The sequence below is a fragment of the Trichosurus vulpecula genome, chromosome 2 (assembly GCF_011100635.1).
Source record: "Trichosurus vulpecula isolate mTriVul1 chromosome 2, mTriVul1.pri, whole genome shotgun sequence".
In the NCBI taxonomy this organism is placed as follows: domain Eukaryota; kingdom Metazoa; phylum Chordata; class Mammalia; order Diprotodontia; family Phalangeridae; genus Trichosurus; species Trichosurus vulpecula.
In genome coordinates, this window is record NC_050574.1 from 97,038,465 (window position 1) to 97,060,091 (window position 21,627).

Consider the following 21,627-nt stretch of genomic DNA (forward strand, 5'->3'; position numbering starts at 1 on the left):
CAGAGTTGTTACAATTTGCATTTCTCTAATCAATAGTGATTTGGAGCATTTTTTCACATGACTATGGGTAGCTTTGATTTCTTCAGCAGAAAACTGCCTGTTCATATCCTTTGACCATTTATCAATTAGGAAATGAATTGTATTCTTATGAATTTGATTCAGTTCTCAATATATTTTAGAAGTAAGGTCTTTATCAGAAACAGTGGCTGTCAAAATTGTTTGCCAGCTTTCTGCTTTCCTTCTAATCTTGTTTGAAATTGGTTTGTTTGTGTAAACCCTTTTTGATTTAATGTAATCAAAATTATCCATTTTGCATCTCAAAATGCTCTCTCTCTCTCTCTCTCTCTCTCTCTCTCTCTCTCTCTCTCTCTTGTTTGGTCATAGATTCTTCCTTTCTCCACAGATCTGACAGGTAACCTCTTCCTTGCTCTCCTAATTTGCTTATGATATCATCCTTTATGTCTAAATCATGTGCCCATTTCGACCTTATCTCAGTATAGAGCATGCAATATTGGTCTATGCCTAATTTCTACCATACCACTTTCTAGTTTTCCCAGCAGTTTTTATCAAACAGTGGGTTCTTATCCCAGAAGCTGGAGTCTTTGGGTTTATCAAACAGATTTCTATATTCATTTCCTATTGTGTCATGAAAACCTCACAATCCAATGTAGAAAGGCAGAAATATCAAATGCTTCCTTTTCAGCTCATGATGCAATTAAGTGTAATAAAGGGAAAGGGAAATGTAGACTCAAAATTAATTAGAAACTAAATAATTGAATCCTAAAGAATGCATGGGTCAAACAACAAAGCATAGAAACGATCCACAATTTCATTAAAGAGAATGACAATAATGAGACAACATACCAACACTTATGGGATGTAGCCAAAGCAGTTCTTAGGGAAATCTTATATCTCTAAATGCTTACATGAATAAAATATAGAAAGAGGAGATCAAGGAATTCAGTATGCAACTAAAAAAGCTACAAAAAGAACAAATTCAAAATCCCCAATTGAGTACCAAATTAGAAGTATGGAAAATCAAATTTTTTTCTGTTTTTTTTCATATTTCTCTTGAATAACTCTCATCAATTTTCCCAATTTTTCTTCTACCTCTCTTACTTGATTTTTAAAATCCTTTTTGAGCTCTTCCAAGAGGAATTTTTGGGCCTGAAACCAATTCCTATTCCCCTTTGAGGCTTCGCATATTGGTATTTTGACAATGTTGTACTCTTTGAAGTTTCTGTTTTGATGTTCTGTCACCATAGAGCGTTCTATGGTCAGGGCACTTTTCTGCTTCTTACACAGTTTTCAGCCTATTTTGTCACTTTTAAAGTTGATTTCTGCTCCTGGGGCACAGGGGCCATTGTCCCAAAAGTCTGTGCCAGGCTGTGCTCTCCTTTTACCCATGTGAGACAGACCTTTCCTGAAGTCCTTCTAAGGACATTTCACTCCATCTTTTTGTGTGTCTTGTTACTCTGGAATCCATTTAGAGGCTTGATTTAATGTCGTTCCAAGTTTTACTGGGTAGAGCCCAAGCAACTTCCTGGCTTCTCTCTGCCATCTTTTATATTTAAGTTTAAAATTTAAAAAAATACAAGGAATACACTCATGAATTATATGAATCCAACTCTAAGATTTTTTTTAAAAGAACTGAAGGCCCTTCTCATGCCTGGAATGATCTCTGTCCTCATCTCCAACTCCTAGCTTCCTTCAAAAAGCTCTCTGATTGTCTTAATGCTGAGAAACACCCCAAGGCAAAATTCGGCTTTATCCGCCTCATTCAAACAAAGGCCAGAACCCTTCAAGGCACTTAGGAGAAGAACAGCAAAAAAATCCCCCCTTAATTACTATTACAGACAGTGAGGTCTAATAGTGATTGGTCCATGTGGGTGTGGGGCTGGCATGAAGTGAAGAAGAAAGTCTGGATTGTTAAAGGAGCCAAGGAACTGAGAGGTCAAACTGTCCGCCACCAGTACGAATATTGGAGTCCCTGAGGATGGTGGAAGAGAAGGAAGTAGAGAGAAAACTTGTGATATGTGTTTGTGGTGAGTCCCTGAATGTGGTGTGTGATCTTGAGCAGTCACTTATTAAATGCCTACTGTGAGCCAGGCACTAGGAATAATTATAAAAATAAATCTCTATTATCAAGGAGTGACAAAAGAGTGACTTCTTTGGCCTCAGTTTCCGCATCTGTAAAATGAGAGTGTTGGGCCAGGTGATCTCTGACATCCCTTCTAGCATGAGAGCTTTGATATTTGAAGGGAAATATGATAGGCCAGTTGCCTCAGTGGGGGTAAGGTGGGTAGTGTCATTCCGTGAGCAGATCTGCATAGAACCAAAGGATGTTTGTTAAGAAATCAAAGGCAGAGAAGAAAAAGATGGGGAACCTGAAGAATCTACTATGGTTCATTAAAAGTGGAGGGGTTAGAGAGAGTCTTTAGAGAGCATTGGCCAAAACCTGGCCGGAGGAGATGAAGAGAAGACAGAATTGCTCGGACCAGAGAAGGGTGGCACCAGCCAAGCTGTTGGATGAAATATCTATATTCATAGTAATTTTGGTCAGAAGTCAAAAATATATGCAAAGCCCCCAAAAGAAGAGCTTTCTCATTTGCATGATACAGTGGGAAGAATACCAGGCTTAGAACTGGAGGACTTGGGTTGAAGTCCAGACTCAGATCATGTGACCTGAAGTGGAAGTGGGGATGATAAGCAAATAGAAAAGAAGACTTAGGGGAGTGGGACAGGATAACTGTCTTCAAATGGGAAGGAATGAAAGGAGGAAGGAAGGAAGGAAGGAAAGAAGGAAGGAAGGGAGGGAGGAAAGGAGGGAGGAAAGAAGGGAGGAAGGGAGGAAGGAAGGGAGGGAGGAAGGGAGGAAGGGAGGGAGGAAGGGAGGAAGGAAGCATTTATTAGGCAGCTAGGTGGCACAGTGGAGTAGAAAGAGCTCTGTACCTGGAGTCAGGAAGACCTGAGTTCAAATGCAGTCCCAGACACTAGCTGTGTGGCCCTGGGCAAGTCACTTCACATCTGTCTGCTTCAGTTTCCTCAACTGTAAAATGAGGATAATAATAGCCCCTACTGCCTAGGGTTGTTGTGAGGATCAAATGAGACAATATGTGTGAAGCATTTAGCATGGTACCTGGCATGCAGTAAGCACTATATAAATGCTGGCTATTACATTATTGAGCACCTACTATGTGCCAGGCACTGCGCTAAGCACTTTACAAATATTATCTCATTTGATCCTCACAACAACCACTTTAAATTTGAGGAAACCGAGACAGAGGAGGCTATCACACAGAAGAAGGATAAGGCAGGTAGGTGACATAGTAGATAGAGTGCTGGACATGGAGTCGGAAAGACCTGAATTCAAATCCTGCCTCAGATATTTACTAATCACATGATCCTGGGCAAGTCATTTAACTTTTCTCAGCCTCAGTTTCCTTATCTGTTAAATTGGGATAATAGTAACTTCTATCTCAAAGGGTTGCTATGGGAATTTAATAAAAAGAGAGCGAGAGAGATGGAGACAGAGAGAGACAGAGTGATAAAGTGCTTTGCAAACCTTAAAGCACCACCTAAATGTAGATATTGTATATTTGTTATGCTTGACCCCAGAGGGCAGAAACAGGGGCAATGGGTGAGCATGACAGAGTAGCAGATTTAAATTTAATACAAGAATATTAAATATATAAATTAATATATCACTAATATAATATAATATAAATATTTCTGACAGTGAGAGTTACCCATAAGTGAGATGGGCTGCCCCAAGAGGGAGTGGGTTTCCCTGCACTGGAAGTTTCAAAGGAAAGGCCGGATAACCTCATACTGAGCAACCTCTCAGGTCCCTTCTGACACTTAGATTCTATAATCCTGTGACAGCAGAATTTGAACTTGTATTTGTCCATCCTCCTAGGGCCTCAGGTGATTTGGAGCTCCTCTTCTGAGCTGTGTGTTTATAAACATTTGTAAATAGCTTGTCTGGCGCCATTTTGTTTGGAAATACCAATAACAAAGTCCCTTTTCTGATGCTAAACAGAAGTAGCAACAGCAGTTCCTCACAGTGGTTATGCTGACACATTTTACACATTAAATAAAGTAATCTTAACTCCAAGACCATAAGACAAAGTCTATATTGCAATTGTGTTGGAAACTCACTAGAGGCTTTGGTATCCCCTCACGTATATGTCTATGGTAGCAGGGATCATCCCTTGGAGTAGTAGAAAAGACACTAGGATGAAAGTCTCACACTTGGAGGATCCCAGGTTCTCTACCCTGTTTCCTTCTTTTTCCACAAGTAGCAGGCAGTTAAGTGGTGCACCAGTTAGAATGCTGGGCCTGGAGTCAGGAAGACCTGAATTCAAATCCAGCCTCAGACACTTCCTACCTGTGTGACCCTGGGCAAGTCACTGAACCTCTTTTGTTTCAGTTTTCTCATCTGCGAAATGAGCCAGAGAAAGAAATAGCAAACCACTCCAGTATCTCTGCCAAGAAAACTCCAAATGGGGTCACAAAGAATGGGACGTTGCTGACCAATGACTGAACAACTAAAAAAGTGGGAATAATGATAGCCTCTATCTCCCAGGGTTGTTGCGGGGATTAAGTGAAGTCATATTTGTGAAATCAGTCAGCACAGTGTCAGGTATATAATATAAGCTTAATAAGTGATAATTCCCTCCTCCCTAGTAGTCAACCTGCCATAGGACCAGCTACCTTAAAACCCAAAGCAGTTCTGAATGTTGGTGGCAATCTGCTTGCATGTGTGAATGTGCCCATCGCACTGGACATCGCTCTGTATAGCTCCCCACCATCTTCCCATAATCACCTTGCCTCCTGGTCCAGGGAAGATTTCATCCTTTCAGTTTCAGACTCTCCCGCTCGGTCCCCTGAGGTCCTAATTGGTGAGTGTGGCAGCCTATATCAGGCCAGCTGCTCTAGCCATGCTTCACTCCTCTCCCCCATCTTCTCTCTAGTCATCTTGTTCCTATGCTTGTATCCCCCCTCCACTTTCTCTAATACACTTAGCACGTATGCTGTGCATGATAGCTTTTCATGTTTGTGTCTAACCCCCTACTTGATTATAAGCTCCATGATAGTTAGCCGTGTTTTATCCAAAGTTGGGGTGTCCCCCAGCACTTAGCACATCTGTAGATGTAGATCTGGGGAGGGCACCCCAAAGGCCAATTCTCCACAAACTCCTCTCCGTTATTTACGAATCAAGGTGTGGAACAGAAGCTTTTATGGGAAGTATGATAGGGAATCTCTTAAATCTGTATTCTTAGTCCTTCTATTCCACAAGGGTTGAAATATATTCGCTCAACTCAGGTCATTTTCTGTATCCTAAGTACCTTTTTGTTTTTCATTCTCCGGAGTCAGGAAACCCAAGTTCAAATCTAGCCTCAGACACTTACTAGCTGTGGGACCCTGGATAAGTTACTTAACTTCTGTTTGCCTCAGTTTCCTCAATTATAAAATAAGATTAATAATAGTGCTTACCTCCCTGAGTGGTTGTGAGGATCAAATGAGATAGTATTTGTAAAAAAAGCAGCTAGCACAATGCCTAGCACATAGTAGGAGCTTAATAAACCCCACCGCCCCTCATTGAAAAACCACAGCTATCCATAGACTGTTTCCCCCCTACACTTCTATTTTGCTTCTGGAAATTGAGTTCAATTCAATTTAATAAGCATTTATTAAGCATCATTTATGTGCCAGATGTGGTTCTAGATTACAAGGATGCAGAAACAAAGAATTAGAAACAATTCCTACTTTCCAGGAGCCTACGTTCTAGTGGGACACTGAGAATGGCTGAATCAGAGATGCTAAGATCCTGGCATTTCCATTAAACTCAGCCTTCAGTAGACAAATGTGGCTGGCGATGGAATCTCGCCTTGCCTTTGGTCCGAGTGTTTCATTAGCTCAGGCTCTCTGCCCTCTCCTGAGAAGTACGGTGGACCTCCGCAAAGTGTCTACTGTGAACTTTTCATTCCCCGCCATTGTTATCGTATACTGCTCAGGACGGAATTGGTAAAATTCTCTAGTTCAGAGCATGGGAGTCACCCCCTGGTGGGGGGTGCGGGTTTATTTGTAGTTTTCTTACCTTGACTCTCATTGCAGAGTGCCTCATTCTTGACAAGATAAGCAAATAAAAAATAAATAAAAAGCCAAAAAATAAGTGTATTGAAGATGGGAGCTCAAACTGATTTTATTGTTATTGAGTCATTTCAGTCATGGCCAACTCTTTGTGATCCCATTTGGGGTTTTCTTAGCAAAGATACTAGAATGGTTTGCCATTTCCTTCTCCAGCCAATTTTAGAGATGAGAAACTAAGGCAAACAAGGTTAAGTGACTTGCCCAAGGTCACATAGCTAGTAAGTGTCTGAGGCCAGATTTGAACTCATGAAGATAAGTCTTCCAAATTCCAAGTCCACTGTTCTATCTACTGTGCCACCTAGCTGCCCCATGGAGTTGGGGTGGGGCAAGCTGATAAGGACTACTAAGATTAGGCTGTGGATCTTGCTACCATCAGAGATCTGCCGCCAGCCCTATCTCAAGGCCATTGGGGAATGAGTCAAGACTCACATCATTAATCAAACCTGCTAGCAACCTTAGCAGCAGAGCCATAACTTGCAATTTTTGCTTCCTGGGCAGCAAAAGCCACTCAAGGAAATAGATACATCATATGCCCATGAATCAACTTTCCAAGTCAGGATATTGGGTAGAAGGTCACCTGAGAAACAATGTCAGCCAGGGGAAAGCCACAGGCCATCTGGTTTAATTACTTTATCTTAATAACTAATAAGTTATTCTAATTATTTCTAATAAGAAATGTTATTTCTATACTGCAAGTACTTTTGGCACCCTCAAGGGTGTAATGGATAGAGTGTGGATAGAGTGCTAGGCCCCGGAGTCGGGAAGACTTACCTTTCTGCACTCGAATCCAGCCTCAGACACTTACTAGCTGTGTGACCCTAGGCAAGTCACTTAACTCATTTGCCTCAGTTTCCCCATTTGTAAAATGATCTGGAGAAGGAAATGGCAAACCACTTCAGTATCTTTGCCAAGAAAACCCCAAATGGGGTCATGAAGAGTTAGACATGACCGGAAACGACTGAACAAATTTGCACCCCAGGGCAAAACCCTGATCACCTTGTCTTAGTTATAGCTCTGATTAGTCAGTTGTTACCTGGAAGCCAAGATTATCATAATCCCTTAGTTCTTTCCTTCTCTGTCTGTAGGTCCTCAAGAGAGTCGAGATAGAGTTTTCCACCCTCTCTGTATCACGCTGAGCATTATCATTCCTAACAAATGCCTTCGTACTTTGGGGGCACCCAAGGCTCTAAACTGGTACAGAGAGGCATTGGTTGCTTCTTTCTATGCCAGCTGAAGGTACGCTGCCACCCCCTTCCCTTATTCACTTACAATGGAAACAAAAGCGCCATCTGAGCTCCCATGAGATCCCGCTTAGGTAAACTATAGGTAAACTGTACAAACACATACATGGACTGAGCAAATGCTGCCCCATCTGTACTTCAGACACGTGCCCTTTTGTTCAATGTATTAAGAATCTGGTCCTTGGACGTGTCACTTCATGAGGTTACCCTGTAAAATTAAACAGGAGTATTGGGTGGTAGATAAGTCAGCATGCTGACTCAGAGATTCAAGCCGCCACCTTTCAGTATTGACTGAAAAATCAGTCCTCCAGCTGTCTATGTTGGCAGGCTTTTTTGGCAGATCATCAGGCTCCATGTTAATGTATTTTTAAAAACTTCAACTTGTCTACTTAACTTATTCTCTGAGCTATTATAATAATGGGTTCCAGTCTGACTTGGGAAGAGAGCTGTAGAAAGGCCTCTGTGGACTCCCTTCTGGATAAAATTTGCTCTTTATAAATCATAGGCACTGCCGTCCTCTATCTGAGTTTATGGTGGGTTAACTTTGCTTGTGAAATTTCTTAAACTTAATCCTAATTGTTCTTATGACATATTTTTTGAGTTGCAATCTTCCTCTTAATTGATGCTCATGTTTCAGGGTATATCTGTCTGTCTCTGTCTCTTTTTTCCTGTCAGTTTGGGGTTTCTTGGCTACATGATGTTTTCCTGAACTGTTCTTCTCAAATCCGCACCCCCCCCTTGGACAGCCCCCCTCCTATGATGATCTTTTTCTACAACACACATACCTCCTGTCCCCCCATGGATCCTCACTGGGCTTGATGATCACTTACTATCTAAGGTTCCTGCTACTGGCCTCTTGAGCTGACCGATAGAGTGGCCCCTTCCCTGACTTGTCCAATTAGCCAGAGTTGAATGGTTTTGGAGCCAGATTACTAGTGGAATGCTGGGGCATTGGTCCCAGTTCAAAGGCCTCTCATCAGTCTTCTTGGTGCCTCTATAAGAGTTCCCATCAAGTTTTTCTAATCTTGCTACCCTAGCTGAAAAATCTTAGGGTTTCCACGAATGGCGCAAGGTTTAACCCCTGGTTTTCCTGAAGTGGGCTTATTCATTTGGAAAGAAGAAAAATACTGGAATGGATGAAGGATTTCTTCATATATGATGAATCAGCCTCAGTGAAGGAAAAAATCCTTAGTCCATTAACGTTAGCATCAAAGGTTAGTCATGTATGACCATTATTAAAATAAACTAGAACAGATCTTGTTCTGTTGATAACCGTGGCCTGATTATTAGCTTGCTTTATTCCTGGCTGATCTTTAATTCAACAAGCATTTCCTGAGAACCTCTTATGGACATAGCACTGTGTTACATAATAGGGAAATAATAAAAGAATCTTTTGTCTTTGAGGAGCTTACCCTCTAATGGGGCCCATAAGTGGAATGAAAGGATAGAAGTAAGTGTAGGAATGTCATCTTCTCTTGGTGCTCTCTGCCCTCTTTCCCATCATGCCTCCATAATCACCAGAGAAACAGAGGGACATCCACAAAGTCCTGTCCAGATCTATATCTAAAATTCTATGATCTTACACAAGGATTATATGGAATACTATAGCTTAAGATCTATAGTCCAGAAGTTCTCAACCTGGAGTCCGTGAACTCATTTTTAATAAACACTTTGAGTATACTTTTGTTATCCTTGGTAATTCTATGTATTTTATTTTGTGCTTTAAAAAAACATTATTCCGAGAACGGGTTTGGAGTCTTTACCAGACTGCGAAAGGCGTCCACGACACAAAAAAGGTTAAGAACTCCTGATCTAGACAAGATTCCTTTTTATAAAAGAGGGAACTGAGGCTCAGAGAAATGAAAATGGCTTGTCCAAGGTCCTACAGCTGGTAAGTAACAGAGTTGCTCAACTAGCAATTGGAGTGTCTCCATCTACTATTCCCTTGCTCCGTATAATTCTACAATCTTATCTGATTTTTTTCCCAACACTCTAGCTAGCCAAGATTGTCTCTTCTTCCCATATATGTTTTTGCTCATTCCCAACTCTATACCTTTATTCCAGGGAGCTCCTTCTTGTCTGAAACACCAGTGTATTTTTATGTTTCATAGGTCTTCATGGCCAAGTAACTTAGCACTTAATAGAAGATAAGGGGAGCTTTGTCTCACCTAATATAGAAAAGTAAGGAACCTTTCCCAGTCTTGGTGAGGATGATCTCAAGACAGCAGACAGAGGACCTGTTGAGTCTGTTGCTAAAGTCATACTCAAAGCTCTTCCAGAAGAGGAAATCTTGCACTGCACTCTCTGGCAAACCTTCAAGAACCAAGGGTGACCTCCATTCCAGCATAAGACAGAGAAGTAGAACTTTTGTGGAAAAGGATATTTCTGAAAGAAGTTATGCACCCCCAGTCAGTAGAGTCTTACTTGGCTAACGTGACTTTCAGTGGTCCTCTTGTAAACCTTATATTCTTATAGAAGTCCCCCTTGTATTCTCCAAAGAACTCACCCTTCGAATTTATGGCTCCTTCCCCCATTTCTCTATTTTCCGTATCCTCCCTCACCTTTCCCTGTAGTGCAGGTGGTGGCAATGGAAAATTATCCCAGAGAAGTGATGGAGGAAAAAGTACCTTCATAAGCAAAGTCATGGAAGTAGAACTGGTAACTGTTTTTCTTTGGAACCCTGAGGGTCTTCCCCTCCCAGCTTGATTTTTTTCCCTTTTTCTAATTAAAGGAGCCATCCCTCGACTCAGTTCTTACAGAGGCCTATTCACTGAATGGGCGCTACCTCACTCTAAGTGAGTACATGACAAGGCCTTAGCCTAAAAGGGTCAGTCTCCCATTGCATCCTGGGCCATCTCCAGTCATCCTGATGAATATCTGGTCACTGGATCCAGATGGCTCTGGAGGAGAAAGTGACCTGGTGACCTTGCACAGCCCTCCCTCACTCAAATCAAAGTCAACGGCAAGTCATGTCATCATTTCCCTGATGCCGTGGTCGTCTTCGAAAAGGAAGGACAAACACGTGGAAGTAGGGATCTGTAGCAAATTTGTTTGGGATAGTCTTGGATGGAACAAATGGGCCATGGTGAGAAACAACTTATATGGGGTAAGGCAACAGTTGATAGAGAGACTCTAATAGTGAGTTGAGGAAGTCTGCTATTTATTAGCTGTATGACCTTAAGAAAGTCATTTTTATTTTCTGAGTTTCAATGTCATTATCAACAAAAAAGGTGTGAGGCTACCTGATCTCCTCTAAATCTCTTCTTGAAGGGACTACGCGGTCCCTTCTAGCCCTAACATTCCAGGAGTCTACATGAACCCTGACATAAAATTCTTACTACATTTGACTGGTCAATACTGTTAGTGCCTACTAAGGTTGTCTTGAAACCAAGACATGGAAACAAGGACATTTTCTTTCTTATTTACCTGAGAGATTGCCAACAAATGGGATTACAAACAATTATTTGTAATTGAAGTAACATTATAAAGGAGATTATTTATTAAATTTATAGAATAATTTATGATTTCAATGTAAGCATTATAAACCTGATTATTTATAATAGATACTTAAATCGGTTGAATCCCCAGATAAAAAAAGTGGTCATTACTGGATCAATGTATTCAATTATGAGCTTTATATTTTTGGATATATCAGATAATGCCTGGAAGATGGAAACTAAAATGATGAAGGACCATTACATTTAAAAGAATCAATACACTTTAGTTTGGAAAACAGAAGATGCTAGGGGAACATGGCGGCTACCTCAAAATATTTTAAAGGTTATGATACGGAAGGGGATTAGACTTATTCTAATAAGTCTAAATACCTTTCCAATATCTCTCAAATCCACTCCCTTCTCTCCTCAAATGCTGCTACCACCCTAGTGGCCCTCATCACCTCATGCCTAAACCATTGTAACAGCCTGCTGGTTGGTCCCCATTCTAGTCCACCCTCCATTCATTTGCCAAAAAGATTTTCCTACAGTGCTAATCTGACCATGTCACACACACACCCCTACTCTGAGTAAACTCCATTGGCTCCCTATCACAGGAACAGCTTATAGTATTTACAGGATGTCTCTGACTTTGCATAGGCTGCTGTTCTTCCTGCCTGCGATGTTCTTCCTCCTCACTCCCACCACTGGGAACCTCAGGCTTCATTCAAGGCTCATCTCAGGTTCTACCTTCTCATATCTACTCACTCCATGAACTAACTTTGGGTTTCTCCTTTTACATATTCCATATTTACTTCTCTGGGAATGTGTTGCATCTTCTCAAAGCTCCTCGGGGGCAAAAGTCTCACTTTTATCTCTGCATCTCCTTGGACATAGCAGGCACTTGTATACTTGATGAATTCATCACTAGTGCTTTGGGGTCTGAACAATGAGTGTATGGAAGCTAAGCAAACTGGATGAGCATTGCTCCCAAGAGAATAGCAAAACTCCTCTGCCATTTTGGAAAGTGAGACTGAGAACCTTGATGGCCTCTGCATACAATTATGTCTAGAAATCTGGAGAGGATCTTGTTTTTCATCATCGTCATTATAACCAAGTTCTATTTGTCTTGTCCTTTGGCATTGATGAAATGGAGAAGCAATGAGGTATAATGGAAAGAATGCTGGACCTGCGGTCCAGAGAGACCAGGGCTCACGTTCTAACTCATACACTCATTCCTGTGTGACTTTGGACATGTAACTTTACCTCTCAACGCCTTAGTTTCCTCGCCTATGAATAATGATAACAAAATTTGCAACGCTCATCTCCCAGGGTCGTTGTGAGGAAAGCACATTGTAGACCTTGAGATGTGTTATTATTACGGATGAATTTTTCTGGTCGGCTTAGCTTTCTATCCTGTCATCAGGGCGAGATTCTTGCCCCCCCCTTCTCCCCCCGCCATTTCAAATCCTGTGTAGCTCAGTTTTTTCCCTCTTCTAGTTAGTGGATTTCCTGAGGAAGGGAACTGGGAAAGAGGAAAATAATTTTAGTGGAAATGCAAAGACTGCAGGAAAAAAAATACGCAGGAATGAAGGCAATATTAAAGGTATCAACAAAGTGCTAACAAGTGTCCTAGTTAGCAAAGAATGCCCTATAGAGACCAGAGGCACGAATTAGTGACTCCAAGCAAAGTCTGAGAACATGAGAAGCCAGGTGGAGGAAAAAGATGAAGGAAAAGCTCTGGATTAAGGAGAGACCAAAAGATCTGTGAAACTGCATTTAATAATGTTGAGTTTCGAGCACTTAATAAATGCTTGTTAACTGACCTACTAAAGACTTTTTAACACATTTCACCAGGAACAATGATTGTTACTATTGGGTATACAGGAATCACTGTGTTTTTGGGTAGCAGGACTTGTGAGTAAAAGAGTAAATCTCTTGGTTTGTTAGCAAAATGATTTCTTTTCCTTCCTTAGCTGGAGTTCAGCACTCAAAGTCCTTATTATCTCTTAATTTATTTGTTTGCTCATCTGTTTTAGCATCCCCTGTGGTTTGGGGGCGGGGAATCAAAGAGAGAAAATAAAGGGCAGCTAAGTTCCTTGTCCTCATGAATATTTTGTGGTACAATTATCCTATATGTTCTCACCTTTACTCCTTCGATATTCCTGTGAGGTAGAGAGAACACAGAGTAAGCATTCATTACCCCACTTTTACATCTGCAAAATAAAAATCAAAAGGCTGAAGCAGAGAGATGTTAAGTGAAATGAGGAAAACCAAATCACTTTGTCTGGCTCTGAGTCACTGAAGAGCGAGGGGAAGATGAGGCCCGTCTTCTCAATAGAAAAAATTGCCACTACCCCCCCACCCCGATGTAGTTTACAGTGTTTTATTTGTTGTGATAAAAAAAAATCTACACACTCCTTGCCATCTCTTTTAAATGGCATAAAATTCTGCTGAATAATAGAATGATGGTGCTAATGCTGTCAGCATACTGGTTATAGCTACAACTGTAAAAGGACCTTCTCAGTGTAGGCTTGAGGCGCCTGGTTGTCCCTCTCTGCTTAGCTCTGCCCCTTCATAAGGTACACTCTATGTCTACCCTCCAACTTCTTTATGTCCATAGATGATGTCACCATTCCTCCAGTCAGACTCAGAACATGGGACTCCTCTCTGACCCTTCCCTCCCTTACCACACCCAATTACACTTCCATTTCCCAAGTTCTGCCGTTTTTATCTTCCTAAAATCTCTGGAAATTGTATCCTTTCTTCTCTCTATGCAGCTTCCTTATTTGGGGCCATCAAGACTTCTCATTTGTGCTTTAAGGTTTGCAAAGGGCTTCATATATGTTAATTCTTGCAATCCTCACAACAACACCGGGAGGTGGATGCATTATCACCTCGATTTTACAGCTGAGAAACTGAGGATCACAGAGGTGAAATGACTTGGGTCACACAGCTAGTAAGTGTCTCTGAGGTAGAATCAGAACTCAGGCCTTCCTTACTCTAAGTAAGGAAGTTCTTCTCGGGGGCCATCTCCAGTCGTCCTGATCTATATCTTGCCACTGGACCCAGATAGCTCTGGAGGAGAAAGTGAGGCTGGTGACTTTGCACACCTCCCTCATTTAAATCCAATTCACTAGCAAATCATGGAGTCACCTTCCTGAAGTCATGGTCTTCTTCAAGAATGAAGGACAAACAACAAGGAAGGTCTTACTATAATCTCTAGACGCTGCACCCTTCAGCTGCCTCTAGATTTCTAAGCTGATCTCCTGGCTTTCATTCTATCCCTGCTTCAATCCGTCTTTCTAATTCTCTTCTCAAAAACATCCAATGGCTACCCTTTGCCTACTAAATAAAGTATAAACTGTTAATTTTGGCATTCAGGTCTCTGTTCAATCTGGCTCCAGCTTTATCTCCAACTACACCACTTCACATAATTTGTGTTGCAACCAAATTGAACCACTGTCTTTTGCCCTGTTGTTAGTCTGCCTTCTCCCTTTTCCTGGTGTTTTGCTCAGACTATGCCTGGTGAGTGGGATCCAGGTGAGGGGAAATAGCATTTTCACCTGTTGAAGTTCCTCCTCACTTCAGAGCTCATGTCATGTGCTACCTTCTCCTTGACACACACACCACACCCAGCTCAAAGTCAGCTCTTTCCCCAAATTTCTCAGAGCATTATGCTTATATCTCTTCTTTGCAGTAACATGTTCTCTTGTGTGTTGTTCAGTTGTTTCAGTTGTGTCTGACTCTTTGTGGCCCCATTTGGGGTTTTCTTGGCAAAGATACTGAAGTGTTTTGCCATTTCCTTCTCCAGCTCATTTTGCAGATGAGGAAACTGAGGGAAATTGGGTTAAGTGACTTGCCCATGGTCATACAGCTAGTAAGTGTCTAAGGTCAGATTTGAACTCATGAAGATGAGTCAGACTCATCTTCCTGACTTCAGACCCCTCACTCTCTCCACTGTGCCACCTATCTGCCTTTGTGTATCATACCTATTAGGGTGTGTGCATGTGTGTACACATGTCTATTTTTTAAGTTACGAACTTTCTCTAAACTTCTGAAATAAGATAGCCTCTGAGTTCATAGTATCAACTGTGTAGCAATAAATAGAAAAGTCATAAAGTTAAAATTCCACAAATTAGCCTTTCTAATGGAAACTGTAAAAGAAAACCCACACAGGAACCCCGGATTAGATCAAAGCTTCTTAACCTTTTGAGGGGAATGGACTCTTTTGGCAATCTGGTGAGGCCTATAGACTCCTGCTTAGAATAATGTTTTTAAATGTATAAATTAAAGCACTTAAGGATTTGAAAGGAAACCAATTATATGGAAATAAAGTTTTCAAACTAGTAAACAAAACAAAACAAAAATACAAGTTCACAGATTCCAGGTTAAGAACTTTTCCCTGATTTCTTGGGTCCTTCCCTTCAGTCTGATTCCCTACCTCCTCCGTCAAGGTCTCAACCCCAGCTCCAGGGTCATTCCAGCTTCTTCCTCATCCCACATGATCCCTACCCTTCCTTACAGACAGGTTAGCTGGCTGGCCTGTTTATATCTTGAAATGTGGTGCTTTTCATTAAATTGAGAGTTGACAAATGAGATGAGGGAGACCTTGCCAAGAGAAACATATTGCATTAACAAGCTATCAAAACCATCCAATAGAATTACCATAGATGGGCCCATCAACCTTGGCTTATGAAAAAGTTCTCTCCCCCAGGATAATACGAAATCCTAGGAAAGATGATCAATAGTTTTGGCATCAGGCTCCCTGTGGAATAGCTATGCTCACTGAGAGTGAGCATTTGAGAGTCAGACTTATTGTTTTTTTTCTCACCTCTTCTTTGTTTCAGCCTTCGACAGATCATCAATCGAGGGGAGCCCTGTCAAGGGAGAGGACACAAAGGAGAACAGTGAGGAACAGCAGTCTCCTGATCAAACAAAGACAAATCGCTTTGCCCATGACAATATGCACTCAAGTTTCTGTGTTTTGTTGTAATAGGACAATGATCTATGACCTAGCATCACCCCCACCCCCCACTTCCAACTTGTTGCTTTTTAGTTTCAAGTACTTTAGCGGCAAAGAAAACTAATTCCTTTTAAGTCTTCCACTCAACAAGTCTTATATCTCGTCTCTTATTCTTTGGGAGCAAAAGTTAAGCAATGAAACCCAAGTCTTGCGAGCTTAGGAAAATTCACTTCTAAATTTTAAATTCAAAACTGGAACTCCAAGCTTTTAGTCTCCAAGTACTTATCTGATCTCCCAAATTATGTTTTGAGATGTTATGGCTCATTTCCCTCTCCACTCCTAGAAAGAAAGAAAGGCATTGTTTTCTCATGGTCATCTATAGAGTTTGCATAGAAGCTTTCTCCTGAAGCATTTATTCTTAAGAAAACGCACTGATACTGAAGACACAGTGTTTGCAATTTCTTTTGGATTAATGGTTGAAATGGGCTGCTGCATGAGAAAGACCCAGGCCCAGCAGTCAGTTTGTAAACCAGCTAATAGTAAACACGTGATGTAAACCGAGCCCAGCCAGAATCTGGAGAGTAAATAAAGATCTTTCCCAGTCCTGGTTTGGAAAAAGTGAGGCAATGGAAAAAAACAATGCCCGAGAGATGCTCTGAAAATAAAATAGAAGGAAAGAAGCAGAAATCGCTTTGCCGAGTTAGCAAAGATTTAGGAAACCAAGTATCATGTGGCTCGGGGGAGGCGGGCTGCCTGTTTTACAAAGACCCATCCATGTGTCTCCTCCAAGCACTTTTCCCCCTGGGACTAACAGCTAAACTGTCCCTCACATCACGATGTGAGAATAAAACAAGACTGAAACGGGGCAAGCAGCTGAGCAGGTGGGGGCATTTGTAGCTACAGTGATTTCTAGATGCTGACAGATATTAAATTTTTACACCCTCTAAGTATCAGTGACCTGGGAAATCAGTCATTTGATAAGCATTTTTTAAGCACTTTTCCATGTACCAGGCATTGTTCTAAGTGCTGGGGATTCGAATAAAGGCACCATGCAGACACTGCCCCAAAGGAGATCACAGTTTAATGGGAGAGACAACATGCAAACAACTGCATAGAAACAAGCTATATAGGGAATAAATTGGAGATTATCCACGGAGGGAAGGCATTAGCATTAAGAGGGACTGGGAAAGGCTTCTTGTAGATTTTAGCTGTGACTTGAAGGAAACCAGGGAAACCAGGAGACAGAGAGTGAGGAGAGTATTCCTGGCATGGGGGTGTGGGTGGGGACAGCCAATGAGAATATATGAAGTTAGGAGATGTAGAGCCTTTTTTGAGGAACAGAATGGAAGTCACTGTTAGTGTATTACATAGGAGTGAAAAGCTGGAAAGATAGAGGAAGGGGCCAAATGATTCAGGGCTTTGAATGACAAAGAATCTCCTTTTTTATCTTAGAGGTGATAGGAAGTTTATTGAATAGGAAGTGGGCCATATGGTTGGATTGGTACTTCAGGAAGATCATTTTGAAAGTTGAATGAAGAATGGATTTAAATAAAGGAAAAACTTGAGAAAAGAAGACCAACCCGTAGATCACCGTGTGACGTGGGAGAAACACTGGCACGGGATAGCCTAGCATGGCATGCCCTCCTCAGAAAAGATACTGTGTTCTATGAGCAAAGAGAATTGAATTAGCTCAAAAGAAACTCAAGATGTGAGAATTGAGAGAATCCACCCCAAATGTTCACGTGGACTATTTGTGCCCGACCTGTGGTAGAGCATTCCGAGCTCGTATTGGTCTGATCAGCCACAGTAGAGTAATTTGACTCTAACATAGTGATATCATTTTGATCCTCTTCAGGAACAAAAGACAACAGCCAACCACAGTTACTCTCAATAGTAATAGGGAAGTTTAGGAGAGGGAAGGTCTTTGGGGGAAAGATAATGAGTGATTTTGACACGTTGAGTTTAAGATGTCTGTGGGACAACTTAATTCAAGATGTGCAATAGGCAGTTGAAGATGTGAGACTAAGTCAAGAGAGAGGTTAGGGCTAGATAAGCAGATCTGAGAATCATCTGCGTAGAGATGATATTTTAATCTGTGGGAGCTTATGAGATCACCAAGTGAAATAGTTTGCAGGGAGAAGAGAAGAGGGCCCAGGGCAGAGCTCTGGGGAACATCCCCCACTATTGGCAGTAGTAATCTGGAAGAGGATCCAGCAAAGGAGACGGAGAAGGAGTGGTCAGATTGGTAGGAGAACCAGGAGAGAGTAGTGGCATCAAAACTTAAAGACAACAGAGTGTCAAACAGGAGAGAGCGATCAACAGTGCCAAAGGCTGCAGACGTCAAGAAGGATGAGGACTGAGAAAACCGCCATTTTGAAAACAAAAAAAGCCTTGTTATAGTTCTGTCAGATTCCCAGGAAATCGTGACCAAAAAGGGACTCATGGATCCCCTTCATTCCCACCAAGGACTGGCTTTTTAAACTGAAAGAATCATCAATCAAAGGAGATCTGTTAGCATTCACTTTGAGGAAAGATTAGCACATGAGAGATGCATTTGTACCTTTGTGGTCTTCCATAAAGCAGCAACACAAACATCCACCAATCTGTCTGTCTTCCTTATGCTGAAGGTTCTACTTTTACTTCTGGCAGAAACTCTTTGCCACCTTCATTAGCAGATTTTGTTTGTGAACAGTGAGCCCACTGCCCAGAAGCCCGACTGGGGTTCAGAAACTGACTTTGGAGCTTTTGTCAAAGTTATCCCTCCCCATCTTGGAGCTGTGCTCTGTTCAATTTTCTCAGCAATGATAAATTGCCATCACTTCTCTATGCCTCGGGCCATCATCCCTGCTGCCTTGGAGATACAGTTCCAAACAGATGGCTGGTCAAATATCTCTCACTGCCATGCCCTGCCCCCTCCAATGTGGTATAGCAGCCCACAGATTATTACAAATACCCCCAGTCTATCTGGAAACATGGGCATAATGGTTTTTAAGCAAACACCTTTCAGTACCCTTACACAGGGAAATGAATTGCTGGAGGCATAGCCCCACTACTCCCAATGCCCTCTCTCCTGCCTTTGCTCTAAGTCAGGTTTTCCCATGGTATTAAATCAAGAATGCCAAGGTTAACCAAAAAGTTGGCATTTTCCATGTACTTTCTCCTCTCCCTCCCCTTCCCTTCCTTCTGTCACTGCTTTATCCTTTCTGGACATCAGAACTCATTTCAGCCTTGCTCAGTCTTGGCTTGGGTCTGTAGTCTCCCTCCATGGTTGGAGTAAAAGTTTTCATTCTTTTCAATAGCCCCCTCCCCCTCCCATCTCTCTCACTCTCCGTTTTCCAAATTTCCTTCAGTTCAAGTTGTACACGAGAGAGAGGGAAGAAGAAACATGCGCTGGGCTGGGGAATGAGATCATTTCTCTCCTCTGTTAGCAGGCTTGCAACTTGCTAGTCAGGGTTACTGGAATAAAGCAGGAGAAAGCTCTCTTTCCACAGTGAGCCATCTGGCCCCCGTAGACTCATGCTGATGCTAATCTGCTCAATTCTTTTTCTTTCTCCTTTTCTTCTTTTTCTTTTTCTTATTATTTTTTTCTCTCCCGAGGAACACTTCATCTGCAGCCATAAATTCAGACTTTTCCCTTCTGAAGGCAAAGCTTCATTTTGTACACATATTTATTACTGAATTATTCACTACCACCCCTCCCTTTCCTTCTAGGTGTCAGGAAATCATTGTGATCATTGGTGGGTCTATGTCGTTTTAATGTCAGGGCAGTACTTTCAAATGGAAATTAGGCAATTAGGCTTCACATGGAGAAATCTGACAGATGTAGAGAGGTTTTACACCACTGGCCATGCCACAGTGACAAAGGCGGCCCATAGCTCTCCAGGGATTTTTAAATAAATAGAACATGTTTCAAGAGCATGGAAAAATCCAGAAGTAATTAACTGTGTGATGAGAGTTCATAGATCCTGTAGCTGTTTAACTTCAAAATGTGATAATGACATGTCAACGAGATCACTTAACTCATCCTTGTAACAGAGGCATCAGAAAACCTATTAAAATGTGCATTCGAACATAGGCGAATGCTTCATAAGGCATCTGGATTTTGTTTTGTTACCCCTCCCTACCCCCCATTTACAAACTTAAAGCTTCAAAGTATTTTAATACGTATTTCTTTTCTCCTTTATAATATACATATATGGAGGATATGCATTCACACAACACACATATATGTATATGGTTGTAGTGAGGTCACTTGTTTCAGTTGTGCCCAACTCTTCATGACCCCATTTGGGGTTTTCTTGGCAAAGATACTGAAGTGGTTTGCCATTTCCTTCTCCAACTCATTTTACAGATGAGGAAACCGAGGCAAACAGGGTTAAGTGATTTGCTCAGGGTCACGCAGCTACCAAGTGTCTGAGCCAAAATTTGAACTCAAGTTTTTCTGATTCCAAGTGCCAGCTAGCTGCCATATGTATATGTTTGTGTGTGTGTGTGTGTATACATAGATATATACACACACATACATATACATATATACCTTTTGCATATATACATTTCACAGGGGTCTCAAGGACCCTGAAGAAATTGTAGATCTAATGGCACCTGATTGAACAACTGTATTTTAAATTCAGATCTCCAAAGGCTCTCCAGCTTGTCTTTGTATCTCCAGTACCTATCACAGTGTCCAGCACATAGTAAGCTCTTAGCAAATGCTTATTGATTAATTGCTTTGAGTGATATGTTTGTTATTAAAGAAATATATATATTGTATTATATATATAATTCACAATATATAAACATATATTATATAAAAATATATTTGCACACATACAGCCACACACATATAAATTCACTATATAAATATATATTTGTACACATATATAAACATATGTATAGATATAAATATATATTCACACACATATATAAAAAATTCACACAGTTTCATTTAATTGATGTGGATTGGGGGAGTACCAATATAGCCTCATGGACTTAGAAGAGACCATAGAGCCTGGTCAGTCCATTTATAGATGAGGAAATTGAAGCCAAGAAGCAAAAGTGATTGGTCACAGAGCTAGCCACTTCTGAGCAATCCTGATACTTGACCCTTACTGATTCCTTATCTCATTCTCTGAAGTATATGGTACAAAATTCCAACCATCCATGCTATCTCTTAAATATCGGTTGGTAGCCTTCCTGATCCTCCAGTCAGTAATGATCTTCCCCACTAGGGAATCTCATTTTGCTTGCTCCCCTCATAGACTCCACATGTATATTTGTAGGGTTACCCTTATGTGCATCTAAACTGTAAGGTTCATGAGGTCAGGAACCACATCTGAGCTAAACTTTCTAGAATTCTGTGTTGAGTACAGTACTTTATACACAATTGTTTTTGTTCAGTTATATTAGTTGTGTCTGACTCTTTGTGACCCCATTTTGGGTTTTCTTGACAAAGATACTGGAGTGGTTTCCTATTTCCTTCTCCAGCTCATTTAACAGATTAGAAATTGAGGCAAACAGGGTTAAGTGACTTGCCCAGGGTCACACAGCTAGTATGTGTCTGAGGCCAGATTTGAACACATGAAGATGGGTCTTTCTGATTCCAAGCCCAGTGCTCTACCCACTGTGCCATCTAGCTGCCATATACTGAGTAGCCACTCAGTAAATATTTGAATTAAGCCTTAAGAGTCTCATTTAGAAACTATACCTCTAGAAAAAAAAGTCACCTGAAATAGACTGTCCTCTTCTGTTGTGCCTATGAAGACCTGGCTTGGGTGAGAATTGCTGTAATTCTTCCTCCCTATCAGCAGCCTCAGAGGAAACACCCACTAAG

The 21,627-nt window shown here is 41.3% G+C and overlaps 1 protein-coding gene across 1 annotated transcript in view; it reads left to right on the plus strand.

The window, feature by feature from the left end:
- LOC118836689 (guanylate cyclase soluble subunit beta-2-like) overlaps positions 1 to 15,827 on the plus strand; it is a 109,505-nt gene extending 93,678 nt beyond the window's left edge. Inside the window, exon 17 of the mRNA XM_036743907.1 lies at positions 15,682 to 15,827. Within this exon, the coding sequence (XP_036599802.1) occupies positions 15,682 to 15,827 (146 nt within the window). The remainder of the gene's footprint in view (positions 1 to 15,681) is intronic.
- Positions 15,828 to 21,627: the final 5,800 nt, after the last annotated feature.